The sequence below is a fragment of the Dipodomys ordii genome, unplaced genomic scaffold (genome assembly GCF_000151885.1).
Source record: "Dipodomys ordii isolate 6190 unplaced genomic scaffold, Dord_2.0 Scaffold192, whole genome shotgun sequence".
Classification (NCBI taxonomy): domain Eukaryota; kingdom Metazoa; phylum Chordata; class Mammalia; order Rodentia; family Heteromyidae; genus Dipodomys; species Dipodomys ordii.
In genome coordinates, this window is record NW_012267408.1 from 3,440,381 (window position 1) to 3,458,908 (window position 18,528).

An 18,528-nucleotide genomic window follows, 5' to 3' on the forward strand; every position below is an offset into this window, starting at 1 on the left:
AGGACCCCACCTGACCCAAGAGTCAAGAAAGTTCCAGCACAATACTTACAGCACCAGGTTCCCTGCACAGCACAGCACCAAGCAGAGCCATAGAGCCTGGATAGCTCGTCACAGCTTGGGTTCAACTTCTTGTTTTTAAAAATACGGTAGCCCTTTTTCAGTATCAGCATAAACTGTGGGGCGATTTTTAAAAACTGCCACTAAGATTCCTTCAGCCCAGTATTCATTGGCTTATCAAAGTGGTGGAAAGGGCTCCCAGGAGCCTCTTGACTCTCGCTCCAGCATGAGGTGCCATCTAGCGAACCAGGACATCATGTACTTGATAAATAACGGACAGAGAGGATTCAGTGTGGAGACTAGCAAGCTTGAAGCCGTCTACTTGCAATCTGGTTTCTGGGGAGATCTACACCAGCATCTCTGGCCAGACCTGGGGGGGCTGAGGCCCACTGCCAACTGGGAAGGGACCCCAGAAGTTTGTGTATAGCTTTTCCCACCCTACAGAGAAGACAGAGGCTGTCCGGAGCAGTCCCTGTGCACGGGGAGGGACAGACGGATGGACTGGGGCTACCCGCTGCCGTTGGCTCGGAGGGGCAGATGGCTGAGAGGACCATCAGCTCCCAGGAGGCTGCACTGGCTGGGCAGGAACAGCACTGCTGGCCTCTCCCGTCTAGCTGCTACCATTACTATTGTCGCTTTTTTAAAAAATCCAATAAATATACATTTTAAATGGAATTTAAAACCACTCCTTTGTGAAAGGACACTATAAACTTTCTTTCCATTATTGTGATATACAAGGATAGAGTTTTAAAAACAAAGGAAAAAAAAAGCCCCTCAAATAAGGGGAAAAATAAAACATGGAGATATAAATATTAAGATCACGAAAAAAAAAATCACCCGACAGCCGTAGTTTCTTCTTCAAAGTGCTGGGGAAGTAGGAAAGGGAGGGGCGGGTCAGTTCTGAGGTTTGGACCATAAATACATATATATGATAGGCATATCCATATATGTAGATATAGAAAGACTTCTGCACCCCCAACCCGCCCCCAGGTGTGAGGGCAAAAGCACCACAGAGGCAGCTCGGGCGGGGCCCGACGCTGAGGTACGCTGGCTCCTGGCACCTAGATCCAGCGGCTGTAGGGGCCAGTGACCTTTGTGTAGGCATAAGAGGACACGGTGACCGCCGAGTCTGTGGGCATGGCCAGTGCCTGCCGGGTGGGGACAGCCCTCTTCTTCTCCTTGTTCTGGGACTCTGCAACGATAGCGCCCCCCCACTTGCGCTTCTTCCCATACAGCTTGGCCTCCTGTTGGCCCAGGCCCAGCCTCGCAGCTTCCTCCTGCCGCGCCCGTGCCCGCTCTGCCAGCTGCTTCATCTTAGCCTCCCAGAGGGCCAGCCCGTGATTGGGCTGGTTGAGGTTCTTGTGCTGGTAGAAGACCAGCGAGATGCGGGTGGGATGGAAGCGGTTGGGCTTCTTGAGCGGCGTGGTGGCATGCAGCTCCCGCCGGGCGCACTCGATGAGGATGGAGCCATGGGCAGGGGCCACGGCCACACCACCAATGTTCTCATCCAGGAAGTTGTGTTCACTGTCTGACCACAGCTCCTCTTCTTCCTCCTCCACCACTGGACCACCCTTCTCTTCCTTCACCACCCCTTTGCTGGGGGGCTCCTCAGCCGTCCCTTCCTCCAGGCTGAAGGGATCCCACAGCTTCTCCTCTGACTTCAGGGCCCCAAATAGCTTCTCACTGGAGCCCAGGGGCATACCGAAGGCCTGCCAGGCTTTATCCAGCTGGCTTGAGCTGGAGGTGGGAATCCTTGCCTCCTCCCCTTTCATGGGATTCCACAACTTGTCTTGAAACCCAGGACCACCTTTCAGCGCAGAGTTGAAATCTGCTCCCCCTACTCCCCATGGCTTCTCAGTCAGACCAGGCCCAGCCAAGGCCGAGGAGCTGTTCCCAAACTTGCAGGGACTCCATGGTTTGCCTCGCAGCCGTCCTCCAGGATGGGGGGTTGACGGCTGCCCCTCACCAGGGAACAGCCCCCACTGGCCATCTGGGAAGTGTGCTGGGGTCAGGCAGCTAGCTCCAAAAGAATTAAGCTTGTCAGATCCAATGGCAGGACTCTCCCCTCGAGGGAACATACCCCAGCTGCCACCTACACTGTTAGTCCTCTTGGGCGACATGCTTGAGCCTCCTGAGTACTGCCCCCAAAGGTGATTGGGTCCCCCATTCTGAGATGCTTCGGGCAAAGGTGTTTTGCCCATCTTTCCAGAGTCTCTTGGTACAGATTCAGCCTGAGCCAGTGGGTCCACTGGCTCTTGCTTGATGGATCTGTTATAGCAGTTGGAGCTTTGAGCAAAGGGAGAGGGGTCCCTGGATGCCGGGTGGAGCTGGGGAGCCTTGGGAAGTAGATAATCCTTGGGACCTGGGTAAGCAGGCTGCTGGTGGTGAGGAGCAGGGTGGTGGGTATCTGTGGTGACAGCCTGGCCAGGCAGCTCGGCAAACTCAGCACCACCGTAGGCCGGGCTCAGGCTGTTGTGCAGAGCGTGGAGGTCTGGCTTCTTCTCAAAACTTCCATTGCTCCCACCGTGTCCCCAGGCACCAGGACCCAGGAACTGGGAGGGAAAGACGGGGTTGCTGGATGGAAAGCCATAGTAGCTGAAGGAGGGAAGAGCATACTTGGCGTGGAAGCCATTGACGGAGGCCAGGCTGGGCTGTGCATAGTGGGAGTGGTAAGAATATACACTGCTCATGCTGTAGGGATCTGAGGGCCGGCAACTGCCCAGCACCGAGTAGCTCTCCACCACCGCGTTGCTGCTGTACTTGAAAGAGCTGAAGTGGTTCTGTGGCTCCACCTTCAGGGAGGGCTTCAGGCTTTGCTGGGACAACCCACCCTTCAAGGCCAGGCCTACAAAAGCAGAAGGCAAGGTGTGAGGTGTAGGGCTTGGGACATGATCTCCCTCTGTCCTTGAGATGGGTCTTGTCAGGAGAGGCAGGATGGGTGAGTGCTGAGCCTGCAATTCTCCCTAGGTACTCCTAAGCTCAGGCCCCAGTCCTGGGGGTGCGGTGTGCAATTCGTGTGGCTCTTGCAGTATTACCTCTCCACATTAAACTCAGTTTTCACTAAAGCAACCTCCATTCCCATATACTGGTGAGGAGAAATGACAGCTGCTTACAACCCTGCTGCCCACCCTGGGCCCTGGTGTAATGTTCTATTCCCCAGATGAAGAGGGCATGTGAGCGCAGTGGAGGGGAATCCAAAGGCTCATTCCCTGAAGATAGCCAGTCAGTTCTGCACTCACTTGCCCAGGTGATTCCACTGTGTTACCTTTTTTCCTTTTCCTTTTGTGGTACTGGGGCTTGCACTCAGGGCTTCGTGCTTACTAGGCACTTTGCCACATGAACCATGCCCTCTAATCCTTTATGCGTTAGTTATTTTGTAGATAATGTCTCAGATTTTGTTTAGGGCCAGCCATGAGCCACATCCTATTATCTATGGCTCCTAGGCATTAACCACAGTGCCTGGCTTATTGGTTAAGAAAGGGTCTCCCTACCTTTTTCCCCCAGACTATTCTTGAACTGTGATCTTCTCATTTCTATTTCCCAAATGGGTGTTTTGAGAGAGTGTGCCACCACACTAGGCCCTATCAGGTACCTTTCTGACACAGTGGCTCAGGGGCCAGAGGACTTTCTGCCTGAGTAGCCAGCATGATGTAGGAAGGAGGGATAGATGAAGTAAGACCCCTGGAAGATCTGACCCACGCCTGTCCTGGCTGTGTTCTCTCTACACACCTGGGTCGGTGGGGACCCCCGCCAGCTCCAGGGCCTCCTGCTTGATCTTCTCGGGGGTGCTCAGTTTCTCCTTCTGAATCTTCTTCTTCTCAGCTGCTGCCTTCCTGGCTTCCAGCTGCCGCTGGCGGCATGACTTGGCAGGCTCTGGCAGGCGCCGGACCTCACGAGGGAAGGCCGTGAGCACCTGGATGGCCCCACTGCTCACCTTGGCGTTCTGGTTCTCCTCACTACCAAACTCATCCGTGTTGGCCATCTTGTAGAGCGGGAGCACATGTAGCTGCTCATCCTCAGGAATCTGGCCCACGCAGCGATTGTCTTCCTTAGTCAGGGTGCACACCTGGCCCACAAAAGGAGAAGTCATGGGGCTGGGGGCCATGGTGGGAGGGAGGGATCTGAGTCCTCAAACATGTGACCTCTTTCCCCACACAGCCCCACTTCCAGCCATTCACCTAGTCCTACGACTTCCTAGAGGTTCTGAAAAGCAACAGTATCAGCAACAAGTAACAGTCTGTACTGTAGCTTTCATATTATCTTAATGTCCTTAGTGCTGCTGAGAGGGGCTGTGATGGCTGGTTAAGTCACAATGCTGATGAGAGCCTGGGCCAGGCTAGGAGAGCTGTCCACCTTGCAGCCCAGCATGCTACCACTGCACATGTCACCTAGCTGAGCCTCAGATCTACCTTTGCTTTTTTTTTTTTTTGTTGGTCGTGGGGCCTGAACTCTGGGCCTGGGCGCTGTCCCTCAGCTCTTCAGTTCAAGGCTAGCGCTCTACCACTTGAGCCACAGCGCCACTTCCGGCTTTTTTTTTTTTTTTTGCTTATGTGGTGCTGAGGAATTGAACCCAGGGCCTCATGAATGCAAGGCAAGCGCTCTACCACTGAGCCACCTCCCTAGCTCCAACAAGTATATTTTCTTATGTATTAAATATATTTGATATGATTTAAGATCTACATTGTATTGCTTTTTCTATCAATGTGTTAGTTTACTTAACTAATCCCTTATTATACATTCATACTTGTTTTCAAATTTTCCCTACCCTAACAATATTTTTCAAACTCTCCTTTGAACTACATTTCCTAAGATACTTTATTTCTTAGGTCCATGACACAGACCTGCTATATACTGCCAAACTGCCCTCCAAAATGATTCAGTTTTCTACTTATTCAATGAAACATGTTTCAAATTTTTATATTTTTGAAATTAATTCTTTTTTGTTGTTGGCTGTAGGTCTTGACCTCAGGGCTTGGGCACTGTTGTTGAACTTTTTCACTCAAGTCTAGTGTTCTACCACAGTAAATCACAGCTCTACTTCCGGTTTTCTGGTAGTTAATTGGTGGTAAGAGTCTCATGGACTTTCCTGCCTAAGCTGACTTTGAACGGTGATCTGGACTTTCCTGCCTAAGCTGACTTTGAATGGTGATCTCAGATCTCAGCCTCCTGAGTAGCTAGAATTACAGGCTTGAGCCTCCAGCACCAGCTACAATTAATTTCTTTAAAAATACTTTGCTCACTACTATTGTTTGCTTTCTCAATGGGTCTTGCTTCCCCTCTCCCCCAAATATATTTTATTCTCTTATTTTTATTTTTCTGGGTTTTTTGTTTTTGTTTTTTTGCAAGTGTTCTAACACTTGAGTTTGAGCCCCCAGCCAAACTCTGTTTCTGTACTCTTGATACTCTGGTCTTGATCTTGGAAGAAGGGCTCCATACAGAGTTTTCTAATTCTTGGAGATGGAAAGCTGTATACATAGCCATAGCAATTGTGGGTATAAATCCATATCCTTGATACAGATAGCTTGAACTAAGAAAAGTATACAGATACAGTATATAGATACAATGTGATCTCCAGCTGTCTGAAGAGATGGTCATCAAATGCTAACTGTAGTTATCTATAAGATTTTAGGTAAATCTTTTTAAAAAAAAATATCATTTAAAAGTTGGTACTTTTTTTTCTCTTCAGCATAAGGCGAGTGCTCTACCACTTGAGCCACACTGCCACTTCCTGTTTTCTGGTGGTTAATTGGAGATAAGAGTCTCACAGACTTTCCTACCCAGGCTGGCTTTGAACTGTGATTCTCAGATCTCAGGCTCCTGAGTAGCTAGGATTATAGGTGTGAGCTACTGGTGCCTGGTTAAAAGTTGGTACTTTTAATGACAGTTATTATTTAGCTAAAAGACAATAGTTCTCATTTGGGGGGGGGAGAAATTACATTAATTTACACCAAATCCCAGAAGCTTTGAGATTCAAGCAACCTCATTGTTCTTGCTCTCTCCTATGTCCCAGTGCCTTCCCTAGGCTTTTTTCCTCACCCTGACACCTCTCCTCTCTATGTATTCCAGCTAGATACCCGCACACAGCCTGTAGACAGGAGCCTGATCCATCTTGCTTCTTAGTCTTGAACACAGAGACAAGACGGGGTAAAAAGCTATAAGACAGGGATTAAAAGCTATAAGCGGAATCTAACAGCCACCTTCCCTCTTTCACAGATTCCTGCAAGAGAAGATCCTCCTTACATAGGATCTCATTAAAAAGCAGAGCAGAATACTGGCATCACCATCTCTTTGAGAGATTCCCACCATCTATCCTCCTTCTGCACTCACTTCCCGCCTGAGCTTTGTGAACACTATGTTCTTCAAATCTCCCTCCTTTACACCCCACCTGCACACCTAGTAGGTACATCAAACTGAATTTTTGACTTCTCACCCCCAAACCTGGTCTTCTCATGATGCTACTGTTCTGTGAATGGCATCCAGGCCCTTCAGCTGTTAGAGTATCTCCTATCAATTTATCCCTTCATTTCCTTCTCATGGTCTTTAGCACTATTATAGCAGTCACTTGACATGGCTAGAAACGTTGTTCCCTTGATTCTCCAGTATCCAGACAGGGCTTGTGGTCTGTTGATACTTAATCAATGTTTGTTTAGTGTTTCAAAGACTACTTGTAAGACCAAGTGTCCACTAAGATCTAGAAGTATACTTTACCTCACCAGAGACTTGAGGTGAGCAAGCAGCCTCATTATCCAGAGTTCATCTAGTACAGAATCCAGCCCACAACTGTCCATTTATTCCCTGAAGGTTTTCTCCTATTTAATCAGACACCTCCCAGAGAGTCTGGCCTCCATGTTCCTCCTAGTCTAAGTCCATTTTCTATACAAATCACAGCTGGGTTTCCCTCCCAAGATCCACTACAGGTGGTGCAGTGAACAAACACACGATTACTTACCACTGTGCACCCATTGTAGAGGTTATGCTGGTCTTTGTGGGCGTGGGCACAGAAGTCCATGCAGGCAGTAACCCCGGAGAAGGGGCGTCCTTCCTTTAGTCCCAAGCGGCAGTCTATTGCTATTTCCTCATTGGTCACCTGTGAGAATGGCCAAGGAGAGTTGCTTATAGAATCTGATATGAAATGCCCTGATTCTGCACTTGGGGAGTTAGGTGTGGGAGGTTAAAGATCACAGTTGTCTTGAACTTAAGAGCTTTTCTGGTTCAAAAGCTCCAGCTCTCAGAGTTACTTCTAGTCCTGCAGTTATCATTTTCTTCTACATTAACTCAAGCACCTCTTGTCTCATTTGGGAGATGCAGGGGTAAGGGAGCTTTGTCTTTCATAGTGGAAACCAGATCAGAGGAGGGGGAGGACTATTAGGAGGAGGTCATGTAGAGAAGGGTTTTGAGAGGTGGTGTGGGACGCAGTTAAACCTGGAATTAAAAGGAAAATAAAAAGAAGGCTGGGCACTGGTGGCTCATGCCTATAATCCTAGCTACTTAGGAAGCTAAGACCTGAGGACTGCAGTTCAAAGCCTGCCTGTACAGGGAAATCCATGAGACTCTTATCTCTGATCACCAAAAAGCCAGAAGTGGAGCTATAGGTCTAGTGGTAGAGAGCTAGTCTTGGGCTGAGAAAGCTCAGGGACAGCATCCAGGCCCTGAGTTAAAGCCCAGGACTGAAAGAGGGGTGGGAGAGTCTTCAGCTAGGAATTAATAAGTTACTCCTGTAATCTTAACTACTTGGGAGACTAAGAACAGGAGACTCAGCTCAGGCAAGAGAGTTTGCATGATCCCTTCTCAACACGCCTGTCATCCCAAGCTATATGGAAATCTGAGACTGGGAGAACCATGGTTCCAGGTCAGCTCAGGAAAAGTTCACCAAGAGTCCATGGAGGAAAGTTAGTCATGGTGGCATGTGCCTATAATTCCAGCAACGACAGGAAGCCTAAAGTAGTTGGATAGTTGCTCAAGTACATGCCTAAGGCAGGAAGCAAGACCCTATCCTAAAAATGTCCCATGAAATACAGAGCTAAAGGCATGGCTCATGGTACAGGACCAGCCTAACAACTGTAAGGTGCTGAGTTCAAACATCATAACTACAAAAAAAAAGGAAGGGGGTTATTTAAAAAAAATAATTACACCATTCCCTCACTTCTGGGCTTGAGCACAAAGAAGCACACATTTCCACTTCGCAACTTCAGGGAGCCTGGGTGGAGATGGCATGTGGTCTAGGCCCTAGTACCTGGTTCTGATAGGCCTGAGGGGCCAGCTGCTTGTAAAGGGGAGCGACTTCAGTGGCCAAGCCCTGGAAATTCTTCCGGAGCACTTCTTCCTGCAAAGAGAAAAGTCACACACATTCAGAGTGGCCCTGTCTGGAAAACTTCACTTGTTGAAAATGAACTCCATCTATCCCCATCCCCAGGTATCACTAGGAAAGTGGAGGTTAACTGCCATTGGGATTTTAGTGTTTCCTCTACCATATCCATTTTAATGTTGGAGACTCAACAAGAAAATTCATTGCCAGAAAGGTCCAGTCATCTTGACTACTGGGCTACCATTCCTCAGAGCCATAGCCCAGTTCAGGCCATGATTCATAAAGCAGGCTCTTGTTTCCAGTGCTGAATGCCCTACCACAGTGTGGTATATGGTAAGCAGGGAAAAAACAACAACAGAGTAACAGGTAAGGGTCTTCTTTCCTATGCTAAAGACAAGAAAGCAGAAACAGACATGAGCTCTTTGCTATGAACTCTATAGCTGGCCTGGAACAGAGCCTGTCATGAGCCAGTTGTTCTGGGGAATCCCAAAGCTTTAGCCACCAGACTGACATACTATTTGTATTACTCAAAAGACACATATGGGGGCTTGGGGTTTAGCCCAGCGGAAGGGTGCCCGCCTGGCGCGCAAGGCCCTGGGTTCGGTTCTCAGCCCTGGTTAAAAAAAGACACATATGGCTATTGAAATGTATATTAATTTTAACTAAAACTAAATTATAAATTCCATCCCTCGGTCTTACTAGCACATTTCATATGCTCAGTAACGTGTGTCTCCTGTAGGGGACAGGACAGCAGAGAATATTTCCATTACAGAGAATGCTCCACCAGATGGCGCTGCTCTAGACAAAGCAGCAGCACCTCACTATCCTTAGCAGAGTTGGGTCACCTCACAGGATGGCAGCATGGCTTGCAGAGCCTCCTAAGAGGCCATGAGCACAGGTAATTGAGAGTTTAAGAAGACAGCAGGATGAAGAGACAAAGACAAGTAGACAAGATTAGCAATGAGAATTGAGAGTGATGGCTTAGCAGTCAATTTAGTAGTGACAGGGATTGGCTACCTCCCTGGCTGCTGCCTCCAGCACAGAGGGCTTGAAGCCACATAGCCAGAGATGAGATTTGTGAGCTCTAGGGAAACTAAGCCTGGGATGGAATCCTGCCTTCACCTTGACCAAGCCACAGCACTTGTGCAAGCTACTTGTTCCTCAGTAAAGTGAAGAACAGTGTCCAGTTCACTGGGAGATCCTAGGATGAACTCAAGTACCTGTGAGGTGATCAGCACTGACCGTATCCACCATACAGCAGGTACACAGGAAATGGTGGCTGTCAGAATCAAGCTAGTATCTGTGACAAATTAAGCAAGTGGCTTTTCATTCCTCGTAACTCTTAGATGTTGGTGACCATGGCGTTTCTCTAGCCACTGAAGCAACTGCATTTGCTGCTTCATATGGAAAGTGGATCCTATCTTATAAAATTCTTTATCAGGCTGAAACCCAGAGGTTTGTGGTTTGAAGAAAAGTCTATGAGGCTCCATCTCCAAAATAACTAGCAAAAGTAGGACTGGAGATGTGGCTCAAATAGTACAGTGTCAACCAAACAAGCTGAGCAAGGAAACAAGAAGCCCTGAGTTCAAACCCCAGTACTGCAAAGGAAAAATGTATTCTATCAAATTACACTTACTTAAGCTCAGAAAATAAACATCAAGTGTTTTTCTTTGTTGTTGTGTGTGTGCGCGGCGGAGGGGGGGGAAACAAAAGCTCTATGTTTGAAAATGCTTGTTAAAGAAGAACAAAGCTGGAGAACAGTTGTTTTCATGGGCTGTGGAGAGGAGGCCCAGTAGATGCTCCTGCCCTACAGGAAAGTGGGAAGCCCTGTTGGTGCTAGGAACTTGTGATATTGGAATGTAAGGCCAGTCTCATGATATTTGCCTACATCCTAGCAAAGGGACACAGCACCTCAACTCCTCAGGATCACAGGCTAAAGAGAAGGAGGCTAGAAGTGACACGGTAAGAAGCCTAACACTTGTGCCTGCTTTGTGTCTGGAATTCTGAGGTCACTTCTTGGGATGGCCATTCAACATGAACGAGAAAAGAGAAATGGCTGAGGCTTATGGGTCCTACATCCTTAGTAGAGCCTATAGTAGAGACTTAGGGGTGCTAGTCCCGTTGTCATGGGGATAGAGAAAAGGTCCTATGGGCAGTGACCCAGGTGAGGTGGCTACAGAGAGAAAGTGCATGCCTAGCATCTATACTGTATGGATGCCAGCCCAGACTGAGGTCCAGGATCCAGCATTGAAACAGTGAGGCCCTATTATGACCAGATAGATGCCCTGCAGGTGGCAAATCATAGGATACTTCAGACAGTCCTGCAAAGACTCAAGAGGATGACGCATGGACTAAAGGCCCCTTTTTTTTTGCTATACCTCCTGCACTCAAAAAGATGTCTCAAAAAGAAATCTGATCCTTTGACAGGACCACCTTCTGATAAGCAATTTGAATACGTAAGTCTTCAGAGTAGTTACCCTAAAGTAGTTTATTAAACTGAAAAACCTGAGGTGGTAAGTTTAAGTTCGTATGCCTCTATACACCTTGTTTCACAGGAAGATAAAGCGAGTTAAAAAAAACCCAAAGTCAAACAATTTACATCTTCTGCACACCTGTGGTGTACCAATCTTACCTCCCATTTGACTACTGAGGACCCCAGGGGTGGATGAGAGGGAGGCCCTTGTGCTTCTAGCACAGCTCCACTCACCTCTTTGGGATTGTCCCCTGCGAGACGGAACTTGCGAGGTGTCTTACTTCGTGCGTACTTGCAGCCGTTGAAGTACATGCTCCAGGAACAGCCAAAGGAGAAGGAGGCACCACAGGTGTTAGGGTCTTTGCCTTGGCAGGCGCAGGTCCGACTGCAATGGACATCATAGGGTAGGTCTATGGATGTGATATCTTTTTGCCAGACTGTTCTTCCTTCCTTAAGAGGAGGCTGAGGCGTGGCATCCCATTTACTACCTGACCCCAAATTCCTTCCTCAGATTTCTTTTGAGGTAGAAAGCTAGCTCTTAGCAGCCTGTTAGTCCTCAGTCCTAAATTGCTGGTCTAACCAGAGTTTATTGTTGGGAAAAGTGTATGGGTTGAGATAAGGCAAGGAATCTAGTGAAAGCCTGAAGGTTCATGCTTTGCCTTAACTGTAATATCCTGGCCAGCTCCAATGTAGTCCAGCCAGCAGGAATGACATGAGACCTAAAGCTTGAATATGCTTGCTCCTTTAGCTCAGATACTGATGGGTCTTAAAACTAATAGACATGTTACAATTCAATAATCAACAAAATCCAGAAATCAAAATGTCCTTCAATTGGAGAATGAATAAAGAGCAACAAATCCACATAGATGTGGATAAGCTACTGACATGTTAACCAAATAAATTTCAGAAATGCCATGCTCAGTGTAAGAAGTCAGGTTCAGGGGCTATAACGCAATATGATCCCAGTTATGTAGCATTCTTGTGAGAGCAAACCAATGGAGGCAAGAAACAAGATGGGTGGTTGGAAAAGGGTTGCTAAAGGGTCCTGTGGGAGTGATGGAACATCATCTTGACTGTGATGATAATGACTGTAAGTGCTAAAACTCTCCCAAGTACCTACCTAAAAGGCTTAATTGAAAGTAAATGTACCTTACCATAATAAAAGGTAGGTTTCATAAATACCAAGACCATATATTTGAGGAACACATATACTTTTTTGCTAACATCAGTTAAGACTCAATAGTGGGCTGGGAAGATGGCTCAGTGGTAGAGCACTTGCCTTGCATGCATGAGGCCCTGAGTTCGACTCCTCAGCACCACATAAGCAAAAAGAAAAAAGCCGGAAGTGGCGCTGTGGCTCAAGTGGTAGAGCGCTAGCCTTGAGCTGAAGAGCTGAGGGACAGCACCCAAGACCAGAGTTCAGGCCCCATGAACGGACCCCCCCTCCCCCCCAAAAAAAAGACTCAATAGTGATCTGGAGCCAGAACTCACCCTGGGATCTGTCTATGGGTGAGCAACTGTTCCTCAGCCTCGGTCCTAGCTCTGCAGAACACACGGCTTCCAGGGAGGAGTGAGCCAACCCAGGGCTGTAAAGAATTCCTGGGCCTGGTGGAGGACCCTGGTTCCCTGACACTGCCCACCTGCTGCCACCCTGCTACGTACTCATCATTGAGGCCGCATCTTCGGCTTGTGGGGTTGCCATACTTCCGGAGGGTGTCAGTGAGCTCCTGGTAAAGGGTGTCTCCAAGGCTACGGGGGATGCCTTCCCAAGCCAGGATGAGAATGACAATCACAGCATTCTGGCAGTGGTGACCTGCTCGGTGCCGCACCAGGCACAGAAGCTTCTCCTCCAGTGTGTGCCTGCGGATCACCTGCAAGGATGGAGGGTTCAGTTAGCTGCAGGAGCTATGTTTCCTTCTTGGTGTCATCCACCTGTCACTGCCACACAGACTTGGGGTGCCCAGTCTTTCAGGATAGTGTCCCATGGGTGCCACATCCTGCCAACAGCAACCACACAGATAAGAAGACTGATATAATCACAGGACAACAACAAAACCCCACCGTTCCTTCAAAGAATAGAATAAAAATTAGCACCAAGTCTAAGATACTGATGACAGGTATAGATTTAGGAGTAAAATTATGCAAGATAAATTCCTAAATCAGTATTATATAGTCAGAGATCGTTTTCTTTGTATTTTTGTTTTTGCATTACTAGGATTTAAACTTGCGCTTGCTAAGTGGCAGGTCCTCTCCACTGCCATGTCTCTAGTTCCTTTGTTGCTAGTTAGTTTTGAGATAAGGTCTTCCTTTCTTCTCGGTCATGTGCCCGGGCAGGGTAATGATCTGTCTATTTTAGGTTTCCCAGCATAGCAAGGTTATGCCCACCACTCTAGCTCTTTCTGTTGAGATGAAGTTGCGAGGGCTCCTCTGCCTGAGCTGCCCTGGCACTAAGATCCTCCTGACCTCAGCCTCCCAAGGACCTAGTATGACAAGATTACATCAAAGAAACCTTGATAGTATCCTAAAGCATTTGCAGAGAAAATGTGGTATACCTGTGTGGTTTTGGTTAAAAAAGCAAGGGCATGGCACTTGGGAGAACAGTGTGTGGTTCTTCAAAAAACAAAACACATCTTAGCTATGGGAAATAATGCTGCAATAAACATAGTTGTGCTGGTAGCTTTAGTATGGCCTTGTGATTGTTTGGGTAAATGCCCAAAAGTGGGATTACTGGGTCATAGGGGAGCTCTATGTGTAGTCTTTTGCGGAACTTCCATACTGCTTTCCAAAGTGGAACAAGTTTACACTCCCACCAACAATGCAGTAGGGTTCCCTTTTGGCCACATCCCCTCCAGATGCCCCTCAGTAGATGAATGGATCAAGAAAATGTAATATATATATATATATATATATATATATATATATATACACACACACAATGGAATTCTATGCCTCCATCAGAAAGAATGACATCTCCCCATGTGTTAGGAAATGGAAAGACTTGGAAAAAATTATATTAAGTGAAATAAGCCAGGCCCAAAGAAACATAGGTCCCATGGTTTCTCTTATTTGCAATAACTAGTATATGTCTGAGACAAGCAGAAAAGGTCAAAAGCTATGTACATATGACCATATAAGATGATGCTAAGTGAAATGAACCCCAGGATAGGGACACAAGGGTTTTTTTTTATCTTTCTTGCTGTTGTTTTTAATGTATTTTTAATGTACTATGTGATTTTTTTTTGTTTATTCTTCCCCCATGGTATAACCCCTGTTTTCACTGTATTTGATTCTGGTGCCCTGCATCTCCTTTATACATTTTTCTAATTTGGGGAGGGGAAGGGAAATAACAAAATGCTGAACTAAGGATACAGGTTGACCCACTGTAACAATGAGATATACAAGACACTATGTTGAAAACGAACTTTACAACTTTGCAGGCGGCATGGGGGGGGTAGGGAGGGAGTAGTTAAGGAGGTGAGGGGAGGGAAGGGATGGTAGGGGAAAAACAAAGGAGGCGGTAACAATGCTTGACAGGAAATGTACTCATTACCTTACTCATGTAACTGTAACCCCTCTGTACAGTATCTTTACAATAAAAAATATATACAACCCCCCACAGAATTAGCATATAATCCAGCAATTTTACACCTTGGAATATTACCAAAGGAACTGGGTGTGAAAACTCTGTTGTATGAATCCACTAACATGAGGTACCTGAATATGTCTCGGAGAGATGGAAAGTGGATTAGGGTTGTCAGGAACTGAGGAAGAGAGAGTTCCTGTTAATGGGACAGAGCTTCACATAGGGATGATTGTAAATAGACTATGCTGATGCTGCAACAATGTCAATGTACTTAATGCTACTGACTTGGACACAAAATAATTGAAATAGTAAATTTTACATTGTATATATGTTACCATAATTTAAAAAAATGATACACTCATCAGGAACCAGTGGTTCTTGCCCATAATCTTAGCTACTCAGGAGGCTAATATCCTAGTTCAAAACCAGCCTGGGAGGGTAAACCCAAGAGACTCTAACCAGCACAAAGACAGAGCAGAGGTGTGGCTCAAGTGGTAGAGCACCAGCATTGAACAAAAACAACTAAGTGAAAGCTTGAGGCCTTAACTTCAAGCCCCAGTATTAGCACAACAAAACAAACAAAAAGATATATTCAAAACACTGACCTGTGTACTTTAAAGGGCTGAATTGTGAGGTATGAGAACTGTATCTCAAAGTGGTTTGGTTTTTGTTGTTGGTGTTGGTCATGGGGCTTAAACTCAGGGCTTGGACACTGTCTTTGAGCTCTTTCACTCAAAGTTAATGCTCTACCACTTTGAGCCACCATGCCACTTCTGGTTTTCTAGTGGTTAATGGGAGATAAGAGTCTCATGAACTTTCCTGTGAGAGCTGGCTCCAAACTGTGATCCTCAGATCTCAGCCCCTTGAGTAGCTAGGATTACAGGAATGAGCTCCAAGTGCCCAGCAATAAACCCATTTTTAAGCCAGGCACTAGTGGCTAACACTGTAATACTAGCTACTCTGGAGACCTTAGATCTGAGGCACTGGGTTCAAAGCCAACCTGTGCAGACAAATCCATAAGACTCTTAATTTTCAATTAGCCAGCAAAAATCTGGAAGTACAGCTCAAAGAGTGGAGCACCAGCCGCAAGTTAAAAAGCTAAGCAAAAGCATGATATCAAGTTCAAGCTTATGAGTACTGGTGTTTGTGCACTTGCATACTCACAACACTGCTCTGAAGCTAGGAGCCAGGTGCTCTCTTTCCAGTTTTCATTCTTTCTCCAAACAAAAAGATGTATCAAGGGGCTGGGAAGGTGGCTCAGTGGTAGAGCGCTTGCCTTGCATGCATGAGGCCCTGGGTTCGATTCCTCAGCACCACATAAGCAAAAAGCCGGAAGTAGCGCTGTGGCTCAAGTGGTAGAGTGCTAGCCTTGAGCTAAAGAGCTGAGGGACAGTGCCCAGGCCCAGAGTACAGGCCCCACAACCAGACCCAAAAGAAACAAACAAAAAGATGTATCAAGGTCCTGGGAACTGGGGAAAAGGATGAATCTTCTCAAAGGGCCCCAAGTAATGTATGATCAATATGGGGTGACCCTGAGGCTAAAGGACAGGTAGCAGGTGGTTTCTGTGCTGTGTGGCTTAGAAGAGTGGGTATGGTAGTGGTGCTGAGTGGTGAGGTAACAAGGAGCATGCTGAGATCAAGCTACTTGGGAACACCTAAGTAGCTATTTCTAGTAGTTCTCATCAGGATGAGTCTGGAGATCAGGAGCTGCCTGGGCTGCAGATGGACATGCTAAACTCTGTCACTTAGCCCATGTTGAAGGCCTAGAAAGTGGCACCTGGGCACAGACAATAGTTATGAACAAAATAGCCAGATGCAATGCCAGGAGTGGTGTGGACACAGCAAGGTGAAGGCATCTGCTCATCAGAAGTGAGCTTGTCTTCTATCAACTGCCTGGGGGGAATGCAGCTAGTTGGTGCAGATAGTTTGTTCCATTTGCAAGAAAAGCAAAAATGCAAACTTTTAAATGATGTGAGTGCCACATTCCATCTTTTGACAAAATATACAAAATTCACAATTTAAAATGCCTATTTTAGTGGTATTAGGTACACGGACACTGTTTTGCCACTACAATGATTTCTGTAAGTTTCTGAAGCAAAAGCTTTATTCATGAAACAATTACTCCATCCTTCCTTCCCACGACCCCTGGCAACCAACTGTTCTACTTTCTGTCTCCATAAATTTGACTCCTCCAAGTACCTTGTATGAGTAAAATTATATGACATTTGTCCTTTTATGACTGGCTTTTTAAATTTTAGGTCTGAGACTGGTATTTGAACTCTTTCCCTAATGCTTTCACTCATTGGCTAGCATTCTACCAACTGAACCAAGCCTCCACCCCTATGACTGACTTTCCTTAGTCCATTCATGTCGCATGTATCAATTTTCTGCAAAAAATTTTTTTCCTGCCAGTCCTGGGGCTTGAACTCAGTCAGGGCCTAGGTGCTTTCCCTAAGCTTTTGTTCTTAAAGCTAGCCCTCTAATTTGAGTCACAGTTCCACTTTTGGTCCCCCTTCCCCACTCCCCTCATGGCTAATTGAAGAGTCTCATGGACTTTCCTGCTTGAACTAGCTTGGAATTGTGATCCTCAGATTTCAGCCTCCTGAATAGCTAGGATTACAGACCATGCACCACCAGCACCTAGCTCCTACATTATTTTTTGTTGTTGTTGCTATTATAAAAGCGATATACAGAGGGATTTCCTGCAAACTTTTAAAAGATACTTTCCATGCTAAAGAACTGGTCAGGAACTATTGCTTTGGACAAGGCAATGATAGCACTTCTCTCTGAATCACCAATTGTATCATTTTAAGAACTGCATTCTGGGAACCCAGAACACACAAATAAAGTCAGCTATTACATCAGAACTCTGTGTAGCTGCCTGATTTCATGCAGACTGGGCTGGACATAGGGGTGTCAACATTATCTGTGGACACTAATGGTTTTCAGACCATGGTTTTCCAGGTGTTATGGTCAACCTATGCTCATGGTTTGGGGCAATCCACAGGCTGGCTACCCTCATGGGCATGTGTTCAGGCCACACAGCAGGACCTAACCAGCCAAAGCTGTGACTGAGGCCATGCCATTCTGTTTTCTCAAGTGGCAAACATAAATGTCACAGATTAATGACAGCTCTCTCTGGCCACAGTGTTACAGCCCAATGGGTATATCAAAAACCTAGAAAACAAAAAAGGGGCACTGCTCCATGCCTACACACCTTTGAAGGAACCCAGAAGGAAGAAACAAAAATATAAAAATCTAAGGAGAATGCATAATACCACCACACCCAGGCACCACAACATTTTCTGTCTGACAATCACAATATCTTACCTAGGTTCTGGGCAAGAATTTCCTGGCACTGTAACATCAGCAGCATGACACCAGCAGAGCCCAATCTACCCTCCCAGAGGGGCACAGCTACCTTCAAATCACAAGGTACCTGCTGGCTTTCTGGGCTGATCCATTCCATTCTCACATCATTCTTCCAATGTATTTTCAGGTACCTATGATGTACCTTGACTTTATCCCCTAAATCCCAATCACTGCTTTTAGCTAATAGTACTGAGGTACTGGTGAGGGTGGGGGTGTCTACAGACATAAACCCTGGCTGAAAACACAACTCCTGGACCAGTGTTGTACAGTGACTCCACAGGAAGTGATTCTACCCCAGGCAAGTGGATGCTGCTGCCACTTCCCCATGATCACAGAGCACTGGATAAAGTACTTGATGCCAAACTACCACCAAGAGTAATCTTCCCTTAAAAGCACTTCTGAGTCACTTCTCTAGCAGGTGAGAGGAGAGGGAGTATCTACCCCCTCTTAACTTCCAAAGTAGGTAGAAATCGTTACAGGAGCCCTCCTACCAAAATTCACCGAGTGTTTGGCAGCTGTATATCAAGCACCTCTCATTCCCAACCTGCCACACCGACAGTGGCTACAAAACAAAACAAAACCCCCCAAATCCTCAGCACTATTTTCTTACCACTCAGTTTTGTGACCAACTACCTGTGTGTTCTTGCCATAAGAAAAAAAATGTTTTCTTGTTTTATCATTAGCATGGAAATTTTCCTACACTTGCCACACATCCCCTTCTATGCATCGTCTATAAGG

The 18,528-nt window shown here is 46.5% G+C and overlaps 1 protein-coding gene across 1 annotated transcript in view; it reads right to left on the reverse strand.

Annotated features, from left to right (window-relative positions):
- Positions 1–732: 732 nt before the first annotated feature.
- Tet3 (tet methylcytosine dioxygenase 3) overlaps positions 733–18,528 on the reverse strand; it is a 97,885-nt gene continuing 80,089 nt past the window's right edge. Inside the window, exons 6-11 of the mRNA XM_013034644.1 lie at positions 12,498–12,706; positions 11,070–11,220; positions 8,291–8,380; positions 7,007–7,144; positions 3,787–4,123; positions 733–2,902 (exon numbers count right to left, since the gene is read on the reverse strand). Coding sequence (XP_012890098.1) covers positions 1,119–2,902; positions 3,787–4,123; positions 7,007–7,144; positions 8,291–8,380; positions 11,070–11,220; positions 12,498–12,706 — 2,709 coding nt within the window. The 3' untranslated portion in view covers positions 733–1,118. The remainder of the gene's footprint in view (positions 2,903–3,786; positions 4,124–7,006; positions 7,145–8,290; positions 8,381–11,069; positions 11,221–12,497; positions 12,707–18,528) is intronic.